The 19,784-nt window shown below is 46.2% G+C and overlaps 2 protein-coding genes and 1 long non-coding RNA gene across 4 annotated transcripts in view; 1 reads left to right on the top strand and 2 right to left on the bottom strand.

The window, feature by feature from the left end:
* Position 1: 1 nt before the first annotated feature.
* Positions 2-7,080, top strand: Emg1 (EMG1 N1-specific pseudouridine methyltransferase). 2 transcript variants are annotated; one of them, XM_003463236.5, is made up of 6 exons: positions 15-300; positions 5,383-5,484; positions 5,588-5,729; positions 6,234-6,292; positions 6,366-6,515; positions 6,803-7,080. In XM_003463236.5, exons 1-6 carry the CDS (start codon positions 133-135, stop codon positions 6,914-6,916), a joined length of 735 nt encoding a protein of 244 aa, XP_003463284.1. In that variant the 5' UTR covers positions 15-132; the 3' UTR covers positions 6,917-7,080. The 2 variants fall into 2 exon arrangements, with proteins under 2 accessions (XP_063093672.1, XP_003463284.1); XM_063237602.1 differs by lacking the exon at positions 6,366-6,515 and having other exon boundaries at positions 2-300.
* Positions 7,081-7,293: 213 nt separating this feature from the next.
* The window catches only part of Lpcat3 (lysophosphatidylcholine acyltransferase 3), a 38,078-nt gene continuing 25,587 nt past the window's right edge, over positions 7,294-19,784 (bottom strand). The window contains exons 2-13 of the mRNA XM_003463235.5: positions 13,622-13,729; positions 12,373-12,479; positions 11,694-11,787; positions 11,526-11,563; positions 10,978-11,156; positions 9,891-9,999; positions 9,194-9,280; positions 8,933-9,099; positions 8,324-8,471; positions 8,084-8,242; positions 7,865-7,993; positions 7,294-7,658 (exon numbers count right to left, since the gene is read on the bottom strand). Coding sequence (XP_003463283.1) covers positions 7,877-7,993; positions 8,084-8,242; positions 8,324-8,471; positions 8,933-9,099; positions 9,194-9,280; positions 9,891-9,999; positions 10,978-11,156; positions 11,526-11,563; positions 11,694-11,787; positions 12,373-12,479; positions 13,622-13,729 — 1,313 coding nt within the window. The 3' untranslated portion in view covers positions 7,294-7,658; positions 7,865-7,876. The remainder of the gene's footprint in view (positions 7,659-7,864; positions 7,994-8,083; positions 8,243-8,323; positions 8,472-8,932; positions 9,100-9,193; positions 9,281-9,890; positions 10,000-10,977; positions 11,157-11,525; positions 11,564-11,693; positions 11,788-12,372; positions 12,480-13,621; positions 13,730-19,784) is intronic.
* LOC134473456 (uncharacterized) overlaps positions 14,293-19,784 on the bottom strand; it is a 30,837-nt gene continuing 25,345 nt past the window's right edge. The window contains exon 2 of the long non-coding RNA XR_010043654.1: positions 14,293-19,784. This exon is cut by the window's right edge and continues 22,905 nt beyond it. This is a non-coding gene — a long non-coding RNA (uncharacterized LOC134473456).

The following is a 19,784-nucleotide window of genomic DNA, read 5'->3' as shown; positions in this document are numbered from 1 at the left end:
TAGCGCAAGGCTACAAGCTATAGCTTTCTCCCGGTGCCCACTTTCAAAATGGCAGCCGGAAGGAAGTGTACGATAGGATGAGTGTGAGGTTATAATTAAGGCCTTTGTCGCGATTTCCGGTCTGGTGGCAAAATGGCTGCATCCAGTGGTGGGTTTCAACCTCGTGAGCGGAGTTTTGGTGAGCCGGATCAAAATTGGGATGCTACCGCAACCAAGAGGCCCCGACTGGGAGCAGGAAGCAAGACTGGAGGCCGCAGGCTCATTGTGGTGCTGGAAGGGGCCAGTCTGGAGACAGTCAAGGTAGTTCGAAGCAGGAAATGTGGAATTAGATTGATAGGGTAGGATTCCGTGGAATGAGGTGGAGGCCACAGGGTGGAGGAAGCAGAAGTGAAAAAACGTTTTTGGAAGAAAGATGGTGGAACAATCACGTAGTTGATTATCATTTGGTTTGACATCCTGGGTTGGTAGAACTGATTTTCTTTTCCCTTTTCTTGGCTTCTGTTACAGCTCTCATTTGCTTCTGGTTGCTCTACCAGGGCTTCGTAATACAGTATTTTGTAAAGTCAGCATTTCTGTGTATCATGGCCTCCCATAATTTGCCTAGCCTTTATTGGTAAGAAGTTGATGTTTCATTTTGTTGAAGGATTGCCACTGTCGCCCTTTTTTCTATCCAACTTAAAATACTGCCTGGATCACATTGTTATTTAATACATCTTTTTTTTTTTTTTTTTTTTGTCTTTTTCGTTTTTATCGGTACCAGAAATCGAACTCACGACTGCCTGCTTACAAGGCAGGCGCTTATGCCGCTGAGCTATACATCTGTTTTTTTACTTATGTGTTTCCTCTGGATGAATTAAAGCTAGCAACTCTCTGACTTACATCTTGTGCTATGTCTCCATATGGTGTGACTTTGTCTCTTACCCTTGAAAACCAAACTTGTTCAGTAGGTAGACCCGGGAGAGACTTTGGAAATCAGAATTTTATTTTATTTATTTATTTTTTTTTGTATTTTTACTGGTACCAGGGATTGAACTCACGACCACAGGCTTGCAAGGCAGGCACTTATGCCCCAGCCCCAATTCTATTTTTTTGAGACAAGGTTTCGCTTGTCCCAGGCTGGTCCTAAACTATGTAGCCGAGGCTGGTCTTGAAGTCTTAGCAGTCTTCCTGCTTATGCCTCCCAAGTACTAGGATTACAAGGTGTGTGCCACCATGCCCAGCTTTAATCTTGTTTCTTAACATTTAATTACGTGATTTTTGAAAAAATCTTCATTTTATAAAGTAGAGAGATATACCTTAAGTGTGAATCACATGGTGGACTAATGAAAGTTTTAAAAAAATTTTTTTGGTACTGGGGATAGAACTCACAACCTCGAATGTGCCAGGCAGATGCTTATGCTGCTGAGTTAAATCCCCAGCCCCTATGAAAGTTTTTAAAAATGGTACATTTAGCTCAGTGGCATAAGAGCCTGCCTGACAAGCACAAAGTCACGAGTTCAATACCCAGTACACACACACACACAAAGTACATTGTCATAATAATCTGAGATTCCTTCCCGTTTGTTCCTCGCCATTGTGACACTTTAATAGTGTAGACACTATTGTTTTATAAATGACCAGCTAATAATCAGGATTCTGCTTTATTTTTTTTTCTGTAGTTGGTATTTCTAATTACAGGTTCTTGTTTTTTTTGGTCCTTTTCATTTTTATTGGTACCAGGGATCGAACTCACGACTGCCTGCTTGCAAGGCAGGTGCTTATGCTGCTGAGCTAAATCCCCAGCCCCCTGATTACAGGTTCTTGTGTTCATCCCTAATTGCCTCCTGTCTTTGTTATTTCTGTTAATTTTGACATTTGTTGTTAAGTTTATCCCATATAATTGTGTAACTTGAAAACGTGAACAGCTTGTCTGAATCAGCAAAGTGTTTGAGAATGTAAACTCGTACTAGATTGCCTAGGTTCAAATCTTTCTACATATTAGTTATGAGATCTGACGTAAAACCTTAGTTACTTTGGGGCTAATAATATTGGGAGGTATTAAAGGAGTTAATTTGTATAAAGTTGTTGGAGTAATGCCTGTCACGTGGAATAAATTAATGTGTGTGAATTTGGCACACTTGTAATCCCGTACTAAAGGCTGAGGTGTCAGGAGGATCCCTGTAGGTTTGAGGCGTCCTGAACTACAAAGTGAGATCCTGTCTCCCCCTTGCCCTGCAAAAACAAACAAACAAACAAAACTGGTTGAACACCTGGTCATGGTGGGACGCACCTATAATCCACCACTCTGGGAGATTAAAGCAGAAGGTTGTAAAGTTTGAGGCCAGCCCGGTAATTTAGTGACCCACCAAGGCCTTTTCTCAAAAACTAAAGGGGATGTTGTTCAGTGTGAAGGCCCTGTTTAATCTCCAGCATCACAAAAAATAAAACCACCTTCAGGAAATTGAAAACGTTATGGGCAAATTAAAGTTCCTAGAACATATTTTAGAAGAATTTAGCTCAATTTGTGAAGTGACAGGCTACACAGCTTTTGATGGAACCTGACAGGTTGTTATTAATGTACTTCAAGGATTACAGACTTCATAGCTGCTTGAAATCTTCATCAGGCTGTATTATGTCTTCCTTGTACTAGCACCTATTGCTTCTACCAGTCTTATCTGGCAAGAGGTTTATTTATTATATTACTGTTGTTGTTAGTATTGGTGCTAACTGGGGATTGAACCCAAGCCCTTCTCATTGAGCTACACCCCAGCTTTATTTCTGAGATCGAGTCTTACAGAGCTGCCTAGGCTGGGCTCAAATTTGCACGTTTCCTTCCTTAGCCCCCCAGATTACTAGGATAAAAAGCATGCACCACTCATGTCTGGCTTCCATTTATTCCTGTGCTCCAGTCTCAGTAGCTTTCTAAATCTTCCTCTTTTTTTTTTTTTGATATCAGGGATCAAATCAAGACCTTGTGTTTGCTAGGCAGGTGCTTATTATGCTGCTGAGCAAATTCCTCAGCTTGAGTAGTCTTAAATTTCGAAAGCAGTAAGTTCTTTTATACCTTAAGTCCACTGAACATATTCTTTCACAGTAAGCCCATAACCTAGCTCTCTGCCTAATTATTAGTTGTTCATTTTGCAGCTGAGTTTCTATGATATGCATACTTCAGTTACTAGATTAAACCAAGGAATCACTGGTTTTTATAACGTTCATGAAAACATAGATATATTAAATGATAATCTGGTCCAGTGTCTGGGAGGCATAAAAATGGACTCCCTGGCATAAATCTTCTGTTATAGTCCTTTATTAAGCCACGTACTCTTTCTTTGTAATGTTTGTTAAAGTCTGGAGTATGTAATTGTTAACTGTTTATGTGTCTGTGAGGGCTCAGAATAGATGGTTTCAAAAATTCTTATGTCCAGTATCTTTTATAGTTATTGAGTAGAGTTATTGATTACGTAGTGGTTTTCAAAGGTATTAAGTGACAAAAAGGTTATATGTGAGTAAATATACACATCTAACTATATGAAACCAAGTTTCATAAACTACTTTTTGAGACAGGGCTTTGCTATGCAATTCAGGCTGGCCTTGATCTTGCTGTGTAGCTCAAACTGACCTTGAACTCACAGCAGTTCTCTTGCCTCCTGAGTGCTGGGATTACAGGTGTGTACCAGCACACCTGGCGCTCATAAACTACTGTTACTATGTGTGAAGTACTTTTGATGTTTTCTGTTGTATTTTATTAAAAGAACAAAAACCCTGGTTATATGCTAGAGATGGGTGGAAACTGGTTATTCTATGTAAGGGTCTCTTTCTCAGTGTGGTAGTTCATGTGCGCAATTGTAGCTAATTGGGAGACTGAAGGGGCATTGCAATTTATTTTTGTTTTGTTTTTGTTTTTTTTTGAGACAGGGTCTCATTAAGTATCCCAGGCTGGCCTGAACTTATCACAGTCCTGCCTCAGCTTTGTGCACTACCTTTCCTGGTGAGGATCGCAGGTTTGAGCACAGCCTGAGCAATTTAGTGCAAGTTTGTCTCAAAGTTTAAAAAAGAGCTGCGTTGGACTGGACTTGAGGTTGTACACCCATAATTTCAGCACATAGGAAGTTAAGGCAGGAGGCTGCCCTGAGTTTGAGGCCAGCCTGGGCTACATAAATGAGGGGAAGGCGAGTTTGCACTGCATAGCAAGACCTTGCCTCAGAAATAAAAAAGGGGAGGGATGGGGCTGGGATATAGCTTAGTGGTAAATGTGAGGCTGTGGATTCAATCTCTAGTACTAGCTTTGTGGTGGGGTATTTTTTTTTTTTTTTTTCTTTTTTAAAAGCGTGTCCCATGTAATTCTTGGTTTTTTGTGTGGGTTTGTGTACAAATGGTATTCTTGTTATTTCAATCATTCAATTAATTTCAAATCTACATTCCTTTTCCAACTTTTTGGAGTCCTGTAAAGACATACACAAATATTCTAGTGATACACAGAACATCCTGTGATTATTTGTACTTAACGATATGTTATTAAAAAAATTTTGAGATAGTCTTGCTGTGTAGTTCAAGCTGGTCTTGAGCTTATTATGTAGCCCAGGCTGGCTTGGAACTCTCATTTATCTTCCTGCCTCAGCCTCCTGAGTGCTGGGATTATAGGCATACAGCACCATGCCTGGCAACACTGTGTATGGACTTTTTTTTTTTTAAAGACAGGATCTCACTGTGTAGCTCAGGCTGGCCTGGAACTCACTGATCCTCCTGCTTCAGTCTCCCGAGTACTGGAAATTAGCAGGCATGTGCCACCACACCCAGGTGCTTTTGCTTTTTGGTTTGTTTCTACCTTTACTCATACTTGTTTTAGAACTGGGAGTGTCCCCTCTCATTTAGCTCTTTTTTAGAGAAGTTTTCCTTCATTGAATTAGTTCTGTGTCCTGAGAATCATCACTTCCTGCTTAGATTTACTCATTTAGTTAATGTTTGTTGTAAGTAGACTTAGGGCAATGATTTTTCCCAGTAGCCACTTTTTTTTCCTTTGGTACTGGGGATTAAACTCACTTGAGTTCGCCAAAGCAGGCCCTTATGCCGCTGAGCTAAACCCCTGGCTCCCCAGTAGCCACTTGTTGCTCCTATGAGAAATGTGAACATTCAGCTGTGATTACTCCCCTGACTCCCGCCTGGTTTGGGCTCTGTCCTCTCAGTAGCCTTGTTCAGCAGCCACAGGTTGCATCCTGCCTCTTGTTCCCCTCTAAGAACGGTTACTTGGTGTAAGCATGGCCACATGTGCTTCACCCTCATTTCCATTGACCTTGGCTTGAGAGGGAGCCTAAGCATTTGCCTGCTGGACAATTTTGCTGCTACTGATTCAGGCGCTGTGCTGATGTTCTTTCCTCCCCTCTCCTTGTGTTCTCTATTCTTCAGGTAGGGAAGACATATGAACTACTGAACTGTGACAAGCACAAGGCCTTGTTGCTGAAGAATGGACGGGATCCTGGGGAAGTGAGACCAGACATAGCCCATCAGGTAACTTAGGCTTGGAGCTGCTGAGCCCTGGGCCTATAGGAAAGGGGAGGGAGCAGGATGCTGCTGCTTGTGGCCCTTACTTCCTGGCCTCTGCCTTCCTCAGAGCTTGCTGATGCTGATGGATAGCCCACTAAACCGGGCTGGGCTGCTGCAGGTGTACATCCACACCCAGAGGAATGTGCTGATTGAAGTGAACCCCCAAACCCGCATCCCCAGGACATTTGACCGCTTTTGTGGGCTCATGGGTGAGGATCGCAGGACCTAAGAGTTCATGCTGACTGTGGCAGCAGGGAAAGAGGAAGAATATTAGAGGTCGAATTCTTTAGCTGGGAAAGGATGTTATTGGTGCTAGGACAGACTCTACTTTGTTGTTTTTCCACATGCATGAAAATTTGACAGTCCTATCATCATTGGAGTAGGTTCTTGGCTGAGAAAAAAAAAAGTTCAAAGCCATCACTACTGCTGACTCAGGTGCTGCCATGTTGTCATGTGTATGAGCAGTCTGGGTGTAGGGTGTAGAGGGCACATGTCACCCCTCCCCCCTTACCTAGTGGCTTTCTGGTTAGATCACTGGGTAGGAGTAGAGTCACCATCTAGTTTTTAAACTTTAAGATAGGGTCTTGTTATGTGTTCCAGGCTGACTTTGAACTCACTGTGTAGTCCAGGCTGCCCTTCAATTTGTGTGATCCTCCAGCCTCAGCCTCTTAAAGGCTTCCACCTAGCTCTGAAAATCTCTTTTTTCCTCCTAGTTCAGCTTTTACACAAACTCAGCGTTCGAGCAGCTGATGGCCCCCAGAAGCTTTTGAAGGTGAGGCATTGAAACCCACCACATGGGTAGGGTTTAAGAACTCTTTGGGGCTGATTTTTCTTTCTTTTTTCAGGTAATTAAGAACCCAGTCTCTGATCATTTCCCAGTTGGCTGTATGAAAATTGGCACTTCTTTTTCTGTCCCGGTCATCAGTGATGTGCGAGAGTTGGTGCCCAGTAGCGACCCTATTGTTTTTGTGGTGGGGGCCTTTGCCCATGGCAAGGTAAGGTCTGGGCTCAACTCTGAGATCCCTCATAGAGCTGAGGCTTAATAAGAATTCCAGGAGTGGTTAATAATCTTTCCAGACTGGGAATTAGAGGGTAAGATAGCAGCTAGAAGACAAACGGTGGTTCTACTTCCTGTGCCAAGAAGGCTGCTTACTTTAGTAGATAAAACCAGATCTTCCTGCTTTATAGGGAAGTGCTAGCTTGGCTGTAGTAGTTTTTTTTTTCCTGAAGAAAGGCTGAGCCTTCGAGTAGCAGCTGGTTTATGGGACTGTTGTCTCCTCAGGTCAGTGTGGAGTACACGGAGAAGATGGTGTCCATCAGCAACTACCCCCTCTCTGCTGCCCTCACCTGTGCCAAGCTAACCACAGCCTTTGAGGAGGTGTGGGGGGTGATCTGAGGGCCGCAGGACCTGCTTGTGAGCCGAAGGACTCTTGGCTGCTCCCTGGCCCTACTCTGAATAGACTGTTGCCAGCTGACCTTTCCACACGGACACTGGAGCCCGTAGAAGCCCATGCTGCACATTTGTTCTTCATTTGTCCTATAAATGTGTTTTTTTTCCAACGTAGTTGTTTTGGGGTTAGTTCAGCAGAGTCTAATGGTATAAATTGTCCTCAGACTTCAGGACAGATGTGAGTCACAGAGTTGGCACTTTTGGTTGGCTCTGGGCTGTGAAAGCAGCCCCTGAATTCTCTTGCTCTAGAGGCAACCCTGAGATTTCAGCCATGTGTGCACTGAGAACTGTGTGTGAAAGAAAACAATCAGGGATGCCAGCAGTGAAAAACCAATAAACAGAAGTGATTTTATCTGGTACAGTTCCAAGATAGAAAAAGTGGAGCAGGTGGGGCCTTGTACCCTCTCCTCCCCCCATGAGGGAGGTGGCAGACAGTTGTAGGAAATTGGCAGAACACAGCAGATTCCTGGCTGGAGGGGAGAGATAAGGCAACGTGCATGGGGAAGCATGGGGCGGGGGTGAAGCCCCCTGCTCCTCCCACAAAAGCCTCCCCTTTGGCCACTGAGCAGAAGCACAGCTGGGAGCACACAGCTTCTGGCTCCCAGCTCCCCGGCTTTCTGTGCTCTGGATGAGGGAGTGCTGTGAAAGAGGGCCAAGTAGTTTCTGCACCAGTCTTGTTCTAGGCCACCTGCAAGACAAGACGTGGAATTGCAAGGCTGGTCCCAGTGTCCCTGCGACTGTCCTGCATCTTTCTCCTAGTGGTCTCAGTGCCCCACACGGACCCAGAAGCCAAACTACCTTGAAATCACCCCAGATTGCCAGTTCTATCCTCACTTCCTAGTCTGTGGCTCTAGCCTTGCCCTGCTAGCTTCAGCACAGCTGTAGAATACTTACCAGAAAATCCAATTACTCCTTTTTCTTTAACTTCTCTTTCCTTGGCACCATTGCTTTGTGAATGTAAGGCAGTGTGAATAGTAGGCTCAGGAAGAAGACATGGCCGATAAAATAGACAGATTTATACACCTGCAGTGGGAGAAGCCAGTGAGCTAGGTCTGGGGCATGGTGTGTCCCAGCTTCCTGAACTCCCCAGGTTCTGTGGCAGCCTTGTCTCACCTTAAGCCACTTGTCCCATGTGAAGAGGCAGAAGGCGGTCATGGAGTAGCCCATGAAGAGCCAGTGGATGGTTTGCTGTACCACGTAGAAGAAGGGCTGCAAGGCAGTGACGGAGGCCAGGCTGCTGAGGGCTGGGCTGTCCTGAATGAGGGCGGCAGCCTGGGAGGAAGGGAGCAGGTAGGTATCAGTGGCTCGACCCCTCCTCCTCTGCCTCCTCGGCACCGCCCCCTTGAGGCCCACCTGCTTTTCCACAATGATGATGAGGAACTCCATCTGGAAGCAGACCAGGTATCCTGAGTGGAGACCATGCCAGAGGGCCAGGAACAGCAATGAGAGACCATGGGACAGTTGTTTATTTCCAAGGAACTTGAGGCGTTTGAAGAAGTAACTAGAGAAAAGGGGCCGGAAGAGCCTCAGGATCTACTCTGCACTCCCACTGTCCTGCTGTGGTCCTCAGAGCCCCCTGGAGTAGCACAGTAGCTGGCTGCCATTTGTGGCTCCTAGGGGTACGGCAGGCCATGCTGACCCCCGTGTTAGAGACAGCTTGGCAGGGTGGCCTCGGGTGAGCCACTGGCTTCCATGGGTAGTGACAGCCTACTAAGTGTCTGGTGCACAATGTGCAGGCGCTAAGCAGGTAAATGGTGACCTTCTGCACAGGGCAGTGGAGGATGTGAGTCAGCGACAGCAGCAGGAGCCTGTGGCACTTCCTGTGGGGTGTTTTGGGGTGTTGGGTGGGGACAGAATGAGTGATAGCGGATTCTACCTGCGCACATCCCTGCCCTCCTACCCGAGAGGGAGCAGCAGGAGGAAGAAGCATGGCTCCAGCTCACCCCACCAGTCAGTGCTTACCGGGCCACCCAGGCGTTGGTGTTGATGTTGAAGGAGGCAATGGTGCCGTTGAACTGGGGTGTCGTCTCAAAGAGCCACACCTTCATGTTGGCACAGGCGTCCCACTTGGCTTTTCCGTCTTCTCCAAAGCCATTGAAGCCTAGCCCCGTCAAGATGCACACTCCTTCCTGAGGCAAAAGACAGCTCAGGGTCTTGGCCTCTCCCTGCCCCAGCAGGCCTGCAGCCATCTGTATATGAGTCTGGGCCATCATCTCTACTTACTGTGACCAGCCAACAGGTGACATATTTGTACAGCACAAACTTGCCCCAGATCAGCATGTACATGCAGCGGAACCAGAAAGGGCGATTCTTGAGGGAAGAGAGGATGTGTGTGAGGTCCGTCCAGCACACAGGTTCCCTGAATGCTTGTCCCCTTTGAACTCCACTACGCCTGTCAAGGTCCAGCAGCCCCATGTGCCTGCCAGTCTGGTCTCATTGCCTTTCTCACGGGATGAGTGGGGCAGGCAGGGAGCCCTGTGAACATCCTCCCACTCCCTTCCCTGGAGAGTCCTGGACGCAGTTCTGTCCTTCACTTGTCTGTCATCTGCGTTCCTCAGGAACAGTTAAGTGTTGGGGGCCTTAAAGATCCGCAGTGCATGTTAACCTGCCCAGGATGGCGAGGGAACTGCTGTGCTGAGCCCTCCAACAGGAGCTAAAGCCAGCCTCCCTCCTTCCTTTTGATCTTCCTAGAGGCCCCCAGATCTGCCAGCTGAGAGAAGTAAGCCTGCTGTGCCCATGGAACTACTGTGTGAAATGAAGCGAGCAAAGAGCAGCTCTGGTTGCTCACTGAGGGCTGGCAGATGTGTTCTGGCCTGGCTGGCTCTGACCCAGCTCTCACAGATGGCATAGCTACCTCCTCTGCTATCTACAGGGTCCTGACCAGTCCACTGCTGGTGGGCACCCACCCCGTACTACTCACTTCATAGTCTTCAGAGACCAGGTAGTCCTCTGTGATATGTGGGCTGAGCAGCGTGTGACCCACTAGGTAGACAAGGCCGAGGCTCAGGCGCTTGAGAGCAGGCACGGTGCTGTAAAGAAAGGAGCCAGGGTCATGGGAAGGGGCTGACTGCACTTCTGCCCCTCAGTCACAGGGAGCAGGGCCCAGGTGGTGGCTGCAGGAAAACTTCTACTGCCTGGAGTGGACACCATTTCAGAGATAGCTCTGGGTGGTGCTGTGCAAATGGTGCCTGAACAGCTCTACCTGCAGGAAGGGCACGCAAGCCAGCTGGGAGTTTGGGACGCAGTTTGGGACCTGCCATGGCTACAAAAACTTGGGTGGACACCAATAGCAGCTATCATCACTTATTCCTGAGTTGATGCTGAGACTCAGGTGGGGTGAGTTCTCAGCAGAGGGATTCTTCTGGTCACTTTGGAATTTTCTACTAATATATTCATACACATTTTTTCTCCTTTTTAAAAATAAACTTAACCACCCCCACCTGCAGCAGTGGAGACTGAATCCAGGGAGCACTGATCTATATCCCCAGGCCTTTTTAATTATATTCAGTTATTCTGAGACAGGGTCTTGCTGAATTGCTCAGGCTGGCATTGAATTGGAGACTTTTCTGCCTCAGTCTCCCAAGTAGTTGAGGTGCCATTTTTTTTTCTTTTTTAAAAAAGGTGAGAAAACAGACTTTTAACACAGAGACATGACTATTTTGGGTAAAATTTTGTGGCGTAAGAATGAAATTTTACAAGCCAGGCATTGTGGCACACAGTAGTAATCCCAGCATTTGGTAAGATCAGACAGGAAAATAGTAAGTTCAAGGCTAGCTGGAGGTACACAGGGAGACCCTGTCTCAAAAGACAAAGCAAAAACAAACAAAACAGACAAAACAAAAGTCTTAATGTTTGTAATCTGGGCTGAAAAGGCACTAGGGCTATTGGCAGGTTTGAGTGCCTAAAGCACATGGGGCCTGGGAGTGGTGGTCTTTGTGCCAGGGCCAGGCTGAGGAAGCCACTTGAGAAGAGACTGCACTAGGGTCATGCCCACAGGGCATGGTTACCTGTTTGGCATCTTCCCTGGCGTGTCTGTCAGCTTCCCCTGCACCAGCTTCATGTAGTGGTTCATGGAGAACTGGGGACCTACCAAAAAGGCCCCATAGAAGTAGGAGAAACCAGCAACTTCCAGCAGGGAAGGGACACCACGGAAGGCATACTTCTGTTGCTCAGTGGTCAAGCTGCTCTGTGCCGAGAAGAGTGGAAGGTTCAGAACATCCTGGCATCTCTGCCCCAAGTGAGGCTGGGTGCTCTGCACTGGTGCCCCCTGCTGGAGCTGTGGCCTTAGTGTGGAAAGGAATGCATCTAGGGTGGCTTAGCAACAGCTGGCTGCTGCTGCTTTGAGAGTTCCTGGTGGCTCTGGTCTCTGTGCAAGAGCTAGGTCCTTGGTGGGTGAGATTTGTGGGTCCTTGCCCAATGTGCTCTGACAGGGATCACAGGTTAGGAGCTGACAGAGAGACTGTGGCCCTGGCATCTCGGTCCACCCTGGGAACAACAGCTTTCTGCCTCCCTTGGGTTAGGCCAAGAGCCTGTCTGCAGTGGAATGGGCACTTACCTGATCTTTCCCTCCGTCAAAGTAGTCAATAGCCAAACCTGAGCAGAGAGAGAAGGGTGGGTAAAGTAGCGAGAGGACACAGGACATGGCCTGTAGTCTGGTGCAGACAGATGTGTGCTGGGGGAGTACCAGGAGGTATGTGGTCCTTGGGGCGGGCCCACCACTCACCAATCAGCTTCAATGTCAGGACACAGTGTGGCATCGTCCATTTGATATCATAGTTGCCCGTGGCAGTGTAATAATACCCAGCAAGAAGGTAGGCCTGGGGGTAGGAGTTAGTGCACCATCACCCTGAGGTCTTTATTTCTCCTTGCTCTGAAATCCCTGGTATTGTCTCATTTTTTCCCTTCTCATGGTCTCATCATGAAAAGCTTTAAGAAGTTCCTACAAATGTGGACATTAAGCCTAAAATGGGAAGACACTGGCTCAAGGGTTCTCTGAAAAATGAGGCTAATGTGAGATGAGAGGCTAAACACTCTCTTTTTCTCTCTCTCTAGGGTCTCTATGTTGCCCAGGTTGGCCCAGACTCCACAGTGATCCTCCTGCCTCAGCCTCCCGAGTGCTGGGATCATAGGCGTGTGCCACCATGCCTGGCTTTTGCTTTGCCTTTAAGGCAGAAAGGGTGCCTTATGCACCCTTCCTGAGGTGATCAGCAAGTTCTCATCGTGCTCTGCAGATGAGATTCTGGGACTGTGCTAAGTGACCTGCCACAGGGCAGGCTGCACAGTGCTGGCAGGAGGGTTACAAGTCAGGTGTCCTAGTTCACTGCTTCTGCGCCACACGGTCCCCTGCCCCCAAAACTGCTGCCAGCTGTGACCTCAGTCTTTAAGGAGAGACATTTATTTACCATCTGCAAGCAAAAGGTGGTGAGGACGGCAGTGACGGTGCGGCCCATCAGTCGGAGGATGAGGAACTGAAGCACAATACAGAGCAGGGAGTGGTAGAACTGGCACCCTGGAGGCAGGGGAGAGAGCACAGCTGAGCCTGGTCTGCTACATTCCCACCTCCCTGAGGTTTCCAGCAACTAAGAGGACACAAAAATACCCATTAGCCAAGTGTGCCGCGCACACCTGTGATCCCAGCATGCTGAAAGGCTGAGGCAGGAGGATCGCCCTGAGTTCCAGGCCAGCCTGATAGGAACTTTTCCTTTAGAAGTTCCAGATTTTGGAGGAAGGGATGCAAGATAATTGTAGAAACATGGGCATATCAAGGTGTTACTGGTTTTGTACTGAGGTGGACTGTAAGTCGGGACTGCTTGGAATTGTCACTCAGCTATGGCCACAGCAGAGAAGTACTACTCCTTTGGTGAGAGGGGCTGTAAGGGTAGTGATCTTCAAAGTGACTTTATTTATTGTTATTATTGAGACAGGGTTTTGCATATGTAGTCTAGTCCAAGCTGAAAATATATTTACTGTTGCAGTGCTGGAGATGGAACCTAGGCCACATGCATGCTTGGCAACTGTTTACCACTGAGCTACATCCTCCAGCCCTACATTTACTTCTTTAGCTGATACATTAAATGAAAAACTGTTCTTATTAGTTGGTCATACTGGCACATGCCTGTAACTCCAGCACAATGTGAGGCTGAAGCAGGAAGATACAATGTTTGAACCCAGGTTGGGCAGGTTGGTGAGATCTTGTCTCAAAATAAAAAATGCAAAGAGCTGGGGATATAGCTCAGTCAAGGCCCTGGGTTCGATTCCTATAACGCACATATAAAGTATGTAGTTCTGGGGTGTCAAGTGATGTTTTGATACATGTACATATTATTTTTGTTTATTGATTTTAAAAATGCTTTTATCTGTCAGTGGGATACACATAAAAGAAAAAAGGAGGGGCTGGGGATTTAGCTCAGCGGCATAAGCGCCAGCCTTGTAAGCACATGGTCGTGAGTTCGATCCCCGGTACCAATAAAAAAAAAAAAAAAAAGCAAAAGAAAAAAGGAAAAGTCTAGCTGTTACTGTCCTTACAACCCTCTTTGCAAGCAGAGCAGTATAACTTCACAAGCCACTGAATTTTTTCCAGGAAACTTTATTCAAGTTCGTTTTCCCTCAGGCGCTCTGGTCACAGCGTTACTGCTCACTCAGTTTACTTACCAAAGTTAAAGTAAGCGATGGAGAGGCCCGTGAATGCATGGAACAGGTGGATGAGGTAGCTGTCCTTGTAGAAAAGGTAATGCCGGTAAAACAGAGCCAACGGGTAGCCTGCACAGGGACAGAGAAGAGAAGGTGACTGGTGCTGCTGCAGTTCATGTGGCCTGAAAGCTCAGCCGAGAGAGAGAGAGAGAGAGAGAGAGAGAGAGAGAGAGAGAGAGAGAGAGAGAGAGAGAGAGACAGAGAGACAGAGAGACAGAGAGACAGAGACAGAGATCACAGTTTGTGGATGTTACAAGAGAAGGTAGGACAGCACCTCACGAACAGTACACTCCCAAAGTTGTTCTGTGAACAGACATTTAGAACCGGGAACATAACATGGCACAAAAACAAATTTAGAATTGAAGACAATTTTTTATAAATTGAGAGAGAAGCTGGGTGTGGTGATGCATGCTTGTAATCTCAGCACTTGGGAGGCTGAGGCAGGAGGATCTTGTAAGTTTAAGAACAGCGTAGGCTACAAAGTGAGCCCAAGGCCAGTTAGACTGCATAACAAGACACTATCAAAAAGACAAAAAAAAAAAAAAAAAAAAAAAAAGATACAAAATTGGATCCCAGTACTGCCTATCAACTATTGTTAAGAATCTTCCTTTAATTAAAAAAAAAATCAAGGGCTGGGGATTTAGCTCAGTGGCTTGCCTGGCAAGTGCAAGGTCATGAGTTCGATCCCCAGTACAAAAAACAAAACAAAAATGATACAAACAACTGAGAATTAGCCAGTACTCAGGAAGCCATGGTAGGAGGATTACCCGAGTTTGAAGGCAGCCTGGGCTCCATAGTGAGACCCTGTCACAAACAATTGATTATGCCTGGGAAACACTGTGTTAACTCTGAGGTGTCCTGTTAGCACAGTGTCACTGGATTGTCAGGAAGCTAAAGATGACCTAACACTGGGATGGCACAGCACGTGCATGGCAGTTACAGTATACCCATCTCTGCAGCAACAAAATTATAAAACCACTCATTCAGGGATGGGAAAAATGTCTTTGAAAGCTGAGATTCAAAGTGAGGTCAGAAAGCCGTGTGCCAGCTGCAGGGCACCTCCTGCTGGCCATGCACCAGTTTCACATGGCCAAGGCCTACTTACTACAGTAAAAGCTCTCTCCACCCTGGGACTCTTTAGTTCCACAGCTGTCTGGCACCTTACATTCTGCATTTGGTGTGAGGAGTCAGGATCTCCCTACTGTTTTTGGAAGGACACCTTGCCCATCACTGTCACTGCATAAGTTAATGTTCGAGTTGATTCGCCCTCCTGTTGGGGATGGAACCTGGGGCCTTGCTGATGCTAGGCAAGTGCGGTCCTGCTGAGCTCTACTTCCTACCCCAGCTGTTGGGACTTACGGTTTTAAATATAAATTGCAGTTAGGTGGTATTGTCAATATAGTTTGAGTTTGGTTAACTTTGAAAAGCTAAGAACAGTGTCAAGCAGAAAGTGCTCAATTATTAGCTATAAATGAATGATCATGTTATATGTTGGCTTCTAGTTTTTTCTCTGCATACTTTTTTTTTTTAAACTTATGGTCAGACTGTGTACTTAAGAATCTCCTGGGATTTTGAATAATCATGTACCATCCGTTTGGTCTGGTTGGTACCAGGATTTACTTGTGTCCTTTGATTGCTGCTCCCATAATGGGTTAGGCTCTTTCTCAAATTTTTAACTTTTTTTTTTTGTACCGGGAATTGAACTTAGGAACTTGTACTTGCCAAGTTCCCGGGCAATTTATAGCCTCTTGAAAGTATAGCTGACACTTGAACCACACGAGGGTTAAAAGCATCAATCCTTGACCACAGTCAAAAATTCTGCATGTGAACTTGGCATGGTGGCATACCCCTGTATAATCCCAGCACTTGGGAGGCAGGGGCAGGAGGATCACTGTGAGTTTGAGGTCATCCTGGACTACTGTAGCCGAGTTCAAGGCCAGCATGCAGTACATAGTGAGATCCTATCCCCCAAAAATTCATATATATAACTTTGTTTTTCCAATATGAGAAACAGAACCATTAACTCCATTGCTGAGCCACCTCCACTGCACATAACCTCTGACCCCCCCAAAACTCAGTTACGGGTAGCCTGCTATTGACTGAAGCCTTACTGATAATATGAATGGTCAGTTAATTCAGCTGGGCATGGTGGTGCATGCCTGTAATCCCAGCTCTGTGGGTGCTGAGGCATGAGGACCACTGTGAGTTCCAGGCCAGTCTGGGTTATATAGTGAGTCCAGGCCACCCTGAACCATGTAGTGAGATCTTGTTTAAAACAAAAACGAAAACAAAAACAGCTCATATTTTCTATGCTATATGTACTATATATGGTGAAAGGTATTCAGAAACCTTGAGAGGTAATTTTGTCTTGTTTTTTTGTGGTGTTAGGGATTGAACTGTGCCAGGCAAATACTCTTAACACTGAGTCTCCCTGCCCCGGCAACACAGCCCAGTTTGGCCTCCAATGAGGTCACTTTTTACTACAATATGAAATTTACTGGAGAGATGAAGTCTCCTGAGAAGTGATTAGTGAGCTTCACATGGTATTTTAAGTGGCCACTTACAACACTTGAGCTCACCACAATAGCAGTGGGAAAACTATATTAGCAACTTAAACTAACTACAATAGCAGCTACAGAATCACTATTACATAGCACACTACATACGATTGTTATTTTTTTATTTAAATGTTTTTTGTGATTTTAACATGCTTAAAATTTAGTTTTTTAAACTGATATGTAAAAACATAAAATTACGCCAGGTATGGTGAACCATGTCTACGATCTCAGATAAGTGGGAGGCTGAGGTAGTAGGTTCATAAATTTTAGGTCAGCCAGGGCAATTTAGCAAAACACTGTCTTAGATAAAAATGGCTGGGGAATGTAGCTCAGTGGAAGAGCGCTTGCCTAGCATACTTGAGGCCTGTTCAGTCCCTAGTATTGTAAACACAAAATGTGCACGCAAAACCCCTCATAAAGGTTGTACATAATCATGAGGTACCATTTAATGTTGTGAGACATGTATACATTGTGTGATGATGTTTAAATCAGGGTAAACAAATCCCTTAAACATTTCTTTATAGTAAAAACATTTAAACTCCTTTCTTAGAGGTTTTTTTTTTTTTTTTAAATATAAGGTCTGGCTGTATGGTTCAGGCTGCCTTGAACTTACTATGTAGCCCAGACTAGCACTGAACTCACAGTGATATTTCTGCCTCTACCTTCCCTGGAGTGCTGAGATTACCACACTCCTGATGGGGAGTTGCACTGGAAGGCCCAGCTCATTTAGCTTTTTTTGGGTCTTTTTGAGACAGGATCTTCTTATGCAATTCAAGCTGGCCTTGAGCTCACTTTGTAGCCCACGCTGGTCTCAAACTTGCAATTATCCTTGTGCCTCAGCTCCTGAGTGCTGGGATTTACAGGTGTGCACCACCAAGCCTGGCTCATTTAGCTCTTTTGCATATTAAAACTTTTTTTTTTATAGTGCTGGAGATCAACCCACGGCCTTGTATATGCTTGATAAGCACTCTACCACTGAGCTGTACCTTCAGCCCTTTATATTTTCAAACAGGGCCTTGCTAAATTCTCCAGGTGGGACTTCAATTTGTGATGCTCCCTCCTCAGTGCTGAAATTACAGGCTTGAGCCACCATGCCCTGCTAATTTAAAAAATAGGTAAGTACATATTTTATGACAGTAAATGATAGACTATTATCTCCATATTTTTGCATTTATGACACACTGAAGTTTATTTTACTGGCTTATTCATTGGACAAATATTTAGGAAATACTTCCTAAATGGCATGAATTGTTTGCAGAGCCAATACAAGGGTGGTATTTTCTTTTCTAGTGCTGAGATGACGTGATGTGGTAATAGTAACTCAAGGGACAGGGATCACCTTTCAAGTCAGGTGATCAATCAAAGAAGCAGGAGCAAGTCTCCTGTTTCTCATACAAGCAGAAATTTGGCAGGGAGAGTAGCAAGCAATGCTAAGCACCTTGTACCAGAAGTATAGAGAATAAGGCCCGATGCCTTACATTTTTTCTTTTATGAATGAATAAAAATGACGTAATAGGGCAGATCCTAATTGTCTAGAGCATGCATCAGTCAGTTCTACATAGCTAACAGTTTATCGTAGGCACTAAACCCTTTAACCAGGTGCAGTACTTGAAAATGAAGAGATATAACCTATTAACTTGTCTCCTGAGTTGAAATACTCTAGTACTGTCCTGGTACTCTGGGTCCCTGGTATCCGCATCAGAGTCACAGTGGCTTTGTGAGTTCTGAAGACACTGCACAGACTCTGCGTGGCCAGTATGGTCCTGAATTCAGAGTTCCTGTGTTCATTTCTTACTAGCTTCTCTATTTCCTTGCTATTCTGGGATTAATAGTCACTTCTTGGACTTGCAGTAAGCCTGCCAAAAATAGTTCCTTTTCCCTATTTCTAACTTACTGCAGGGTTTAGAAACCAGGACTTTCATTTTACAGGAGTAAAAAAAAAAAAAAAAAAGACGAGACAGAGCCCCAGGCTTGGGCGCTTTCTTTACCTACAGATTTAGTGCACAGCTTGTAGGCACTGGCTGTGGTTACCTCACAGGGGCCCTGTTTGCTGTCTCCTGGTCTTGTGTGTATTCTAGAGTGTTGTCCATGCAGATGAAGAACACTCAAACACTGCAAACCACAATAAGACAGAGAACTTGGGAGGACAGGAACAGGAGACAGCAGGCCTGAAGCGCAGAATGTGGAGGTGGAGAGTTGCAGAGGAGAAAGAGCAGCCACACTGGGGGAGCTGCCAACGGCCCAGGGCGACCGTGAGTGTGCACACACCCAGCCTTGCTCTTGGCTGCCATCCAGCTCAGCAGGCTCTGGAGCCAGGCCACACGGATGCCCCTTCAGGGAATGCTGTGTTCTGGAAGGGTGGTGTCCTAAAGCTGTTCTCAGGTCCTACTGGCTTTTTGTGGGTGCCCATCCCTATGCAGTGGCTATACCAGTCCCTTTAAAGAGTTACAAAAGAAGCTGTGGAAGTAGCTCCCACTCACAAACTGCCTTCCGGAGTTTGACTTTGTGGTCTGGTGGGAAAGGACTGGTACTCACAGGAAGCCCCTCAACTACTTCTGGGTGTGGCCAGAGGCAAGAAGCCCTGTCCTGCGGAGAACCTACTGTAGGCTGCAGGTGTCACTTGGGCCTTCGATCAAAGCACTCAGCCTCTGACTGGGGACACCCATCTTTCCTCTTGTCATGCTGACGGGACTTTTAAAAAGCTGGTGTGGAGGCTGGGGATTTAGCTCAGTGGCTTAAGCACTTGCCTGGTAAGTGCAAGGTCGTGAGTTTGATCCTTGGTACAGGGAAAGAAAAAAAAAAAAAAAAATAAAGAGGCGCTTGCTGGGAGACCTGCCACTCACTTCCTGCCCGCATGGCAGGGGAGGGCCTGCACACACTTATCAGGGGGAGACACTTCAAGGACGGTGGCTAAAGTTTGCTCCTGTGAAACGTCTGTTTCCCAAGAGCTAAAAGCAGATACTGGGGACACCAGGATCAGCACTGGCTGCTGGGCCACATGTATGGCATCCTCTGGCACAGCCATTGTGCCCAAGGTAAGCCCTTCACAAGGTCCTGCATGCTGTTTGGTCCAGACCAGCTTGTGTCACATCCTGTACTGTTAGTGGTAACACTTTATTAACTCCTTATTTCCTGTACAACAGTGAACTTACTTTTAGAGCTTTTTTTTGGTACCAGGAATCAAACTCAGGACCCTGTGCTTGCCAGGCAGGGACTTGCCACTGAGCAAATTCTGAGCAATTTCTCCCTGGCCCAGGGTGAAATTTCTTATCAATGCTAAAGTTGAGAGGTTTCACAGGTAAAAAAAGCAGCGATGAGCAGTTTTTATTAAGGTCTGGTGAATTTTTCGTTCTCGTTCATTGTGTGCAGCCATTTCTGGGCTGAGGAAGGATACAGCTCCACTTGACAGGCAGAGGCTCATGTGAGTCTGGTGGAGGAGCACAAGCCACGTTCTGGCAAGTGTGAGGGAGGAGGCAGCACTAGGTGAGATGTGGACACCAGTTCTGCAGAGGAGGAGGCTGCTGCAACAGATGCCACAGCAAGGCCCGGGTGGTGCTGTGCAGACA

This window comes from Cavia porcellus, unplaced genomic scaffold (assembly GCF_034190915.1).
Source record: "Cavia porcellus strain 051 isolate PalLab524CR breed Dunkin Hartley unplaced genomic scaffold, mCavPor4.1 scaffold_27, whole genome shotgun sequence".
NCBI lineage: Eukaryota > Metazoa > Chordata > Mammalia > Rodentia > Caviidae > Cavia > Cavia porcellus.
This window is presented reverse-complemented; position numbering and strand designations above follow the sequence as displayed.

Excerpts from the sequence above, each read along its gene's own strand:
- Emg1 (XM_003463236.5), top strand. The coding sequence starts at position 133 with ATGGCTGCATCCAGTGGTGGGTTTCAACCTCGTGAGCGGAGTTTTGGT. Across the intron at positions 6,293-6,365 it reads GCCCCCAGAAGCTTTTGAAG|GTAATTAAGAACCCAGTCTC; the intron begins GTGAGGCATTGA and ends TTCTTTTTTCAG. Across the intron at positions 6,516-6,802 it reads GGGCCTTTGCCCATGGCAAG|GTCAGTGTGGAGTACACGGA; the intron begins GTAAGGTCTGGG and ends TTGTCTCCTCAG.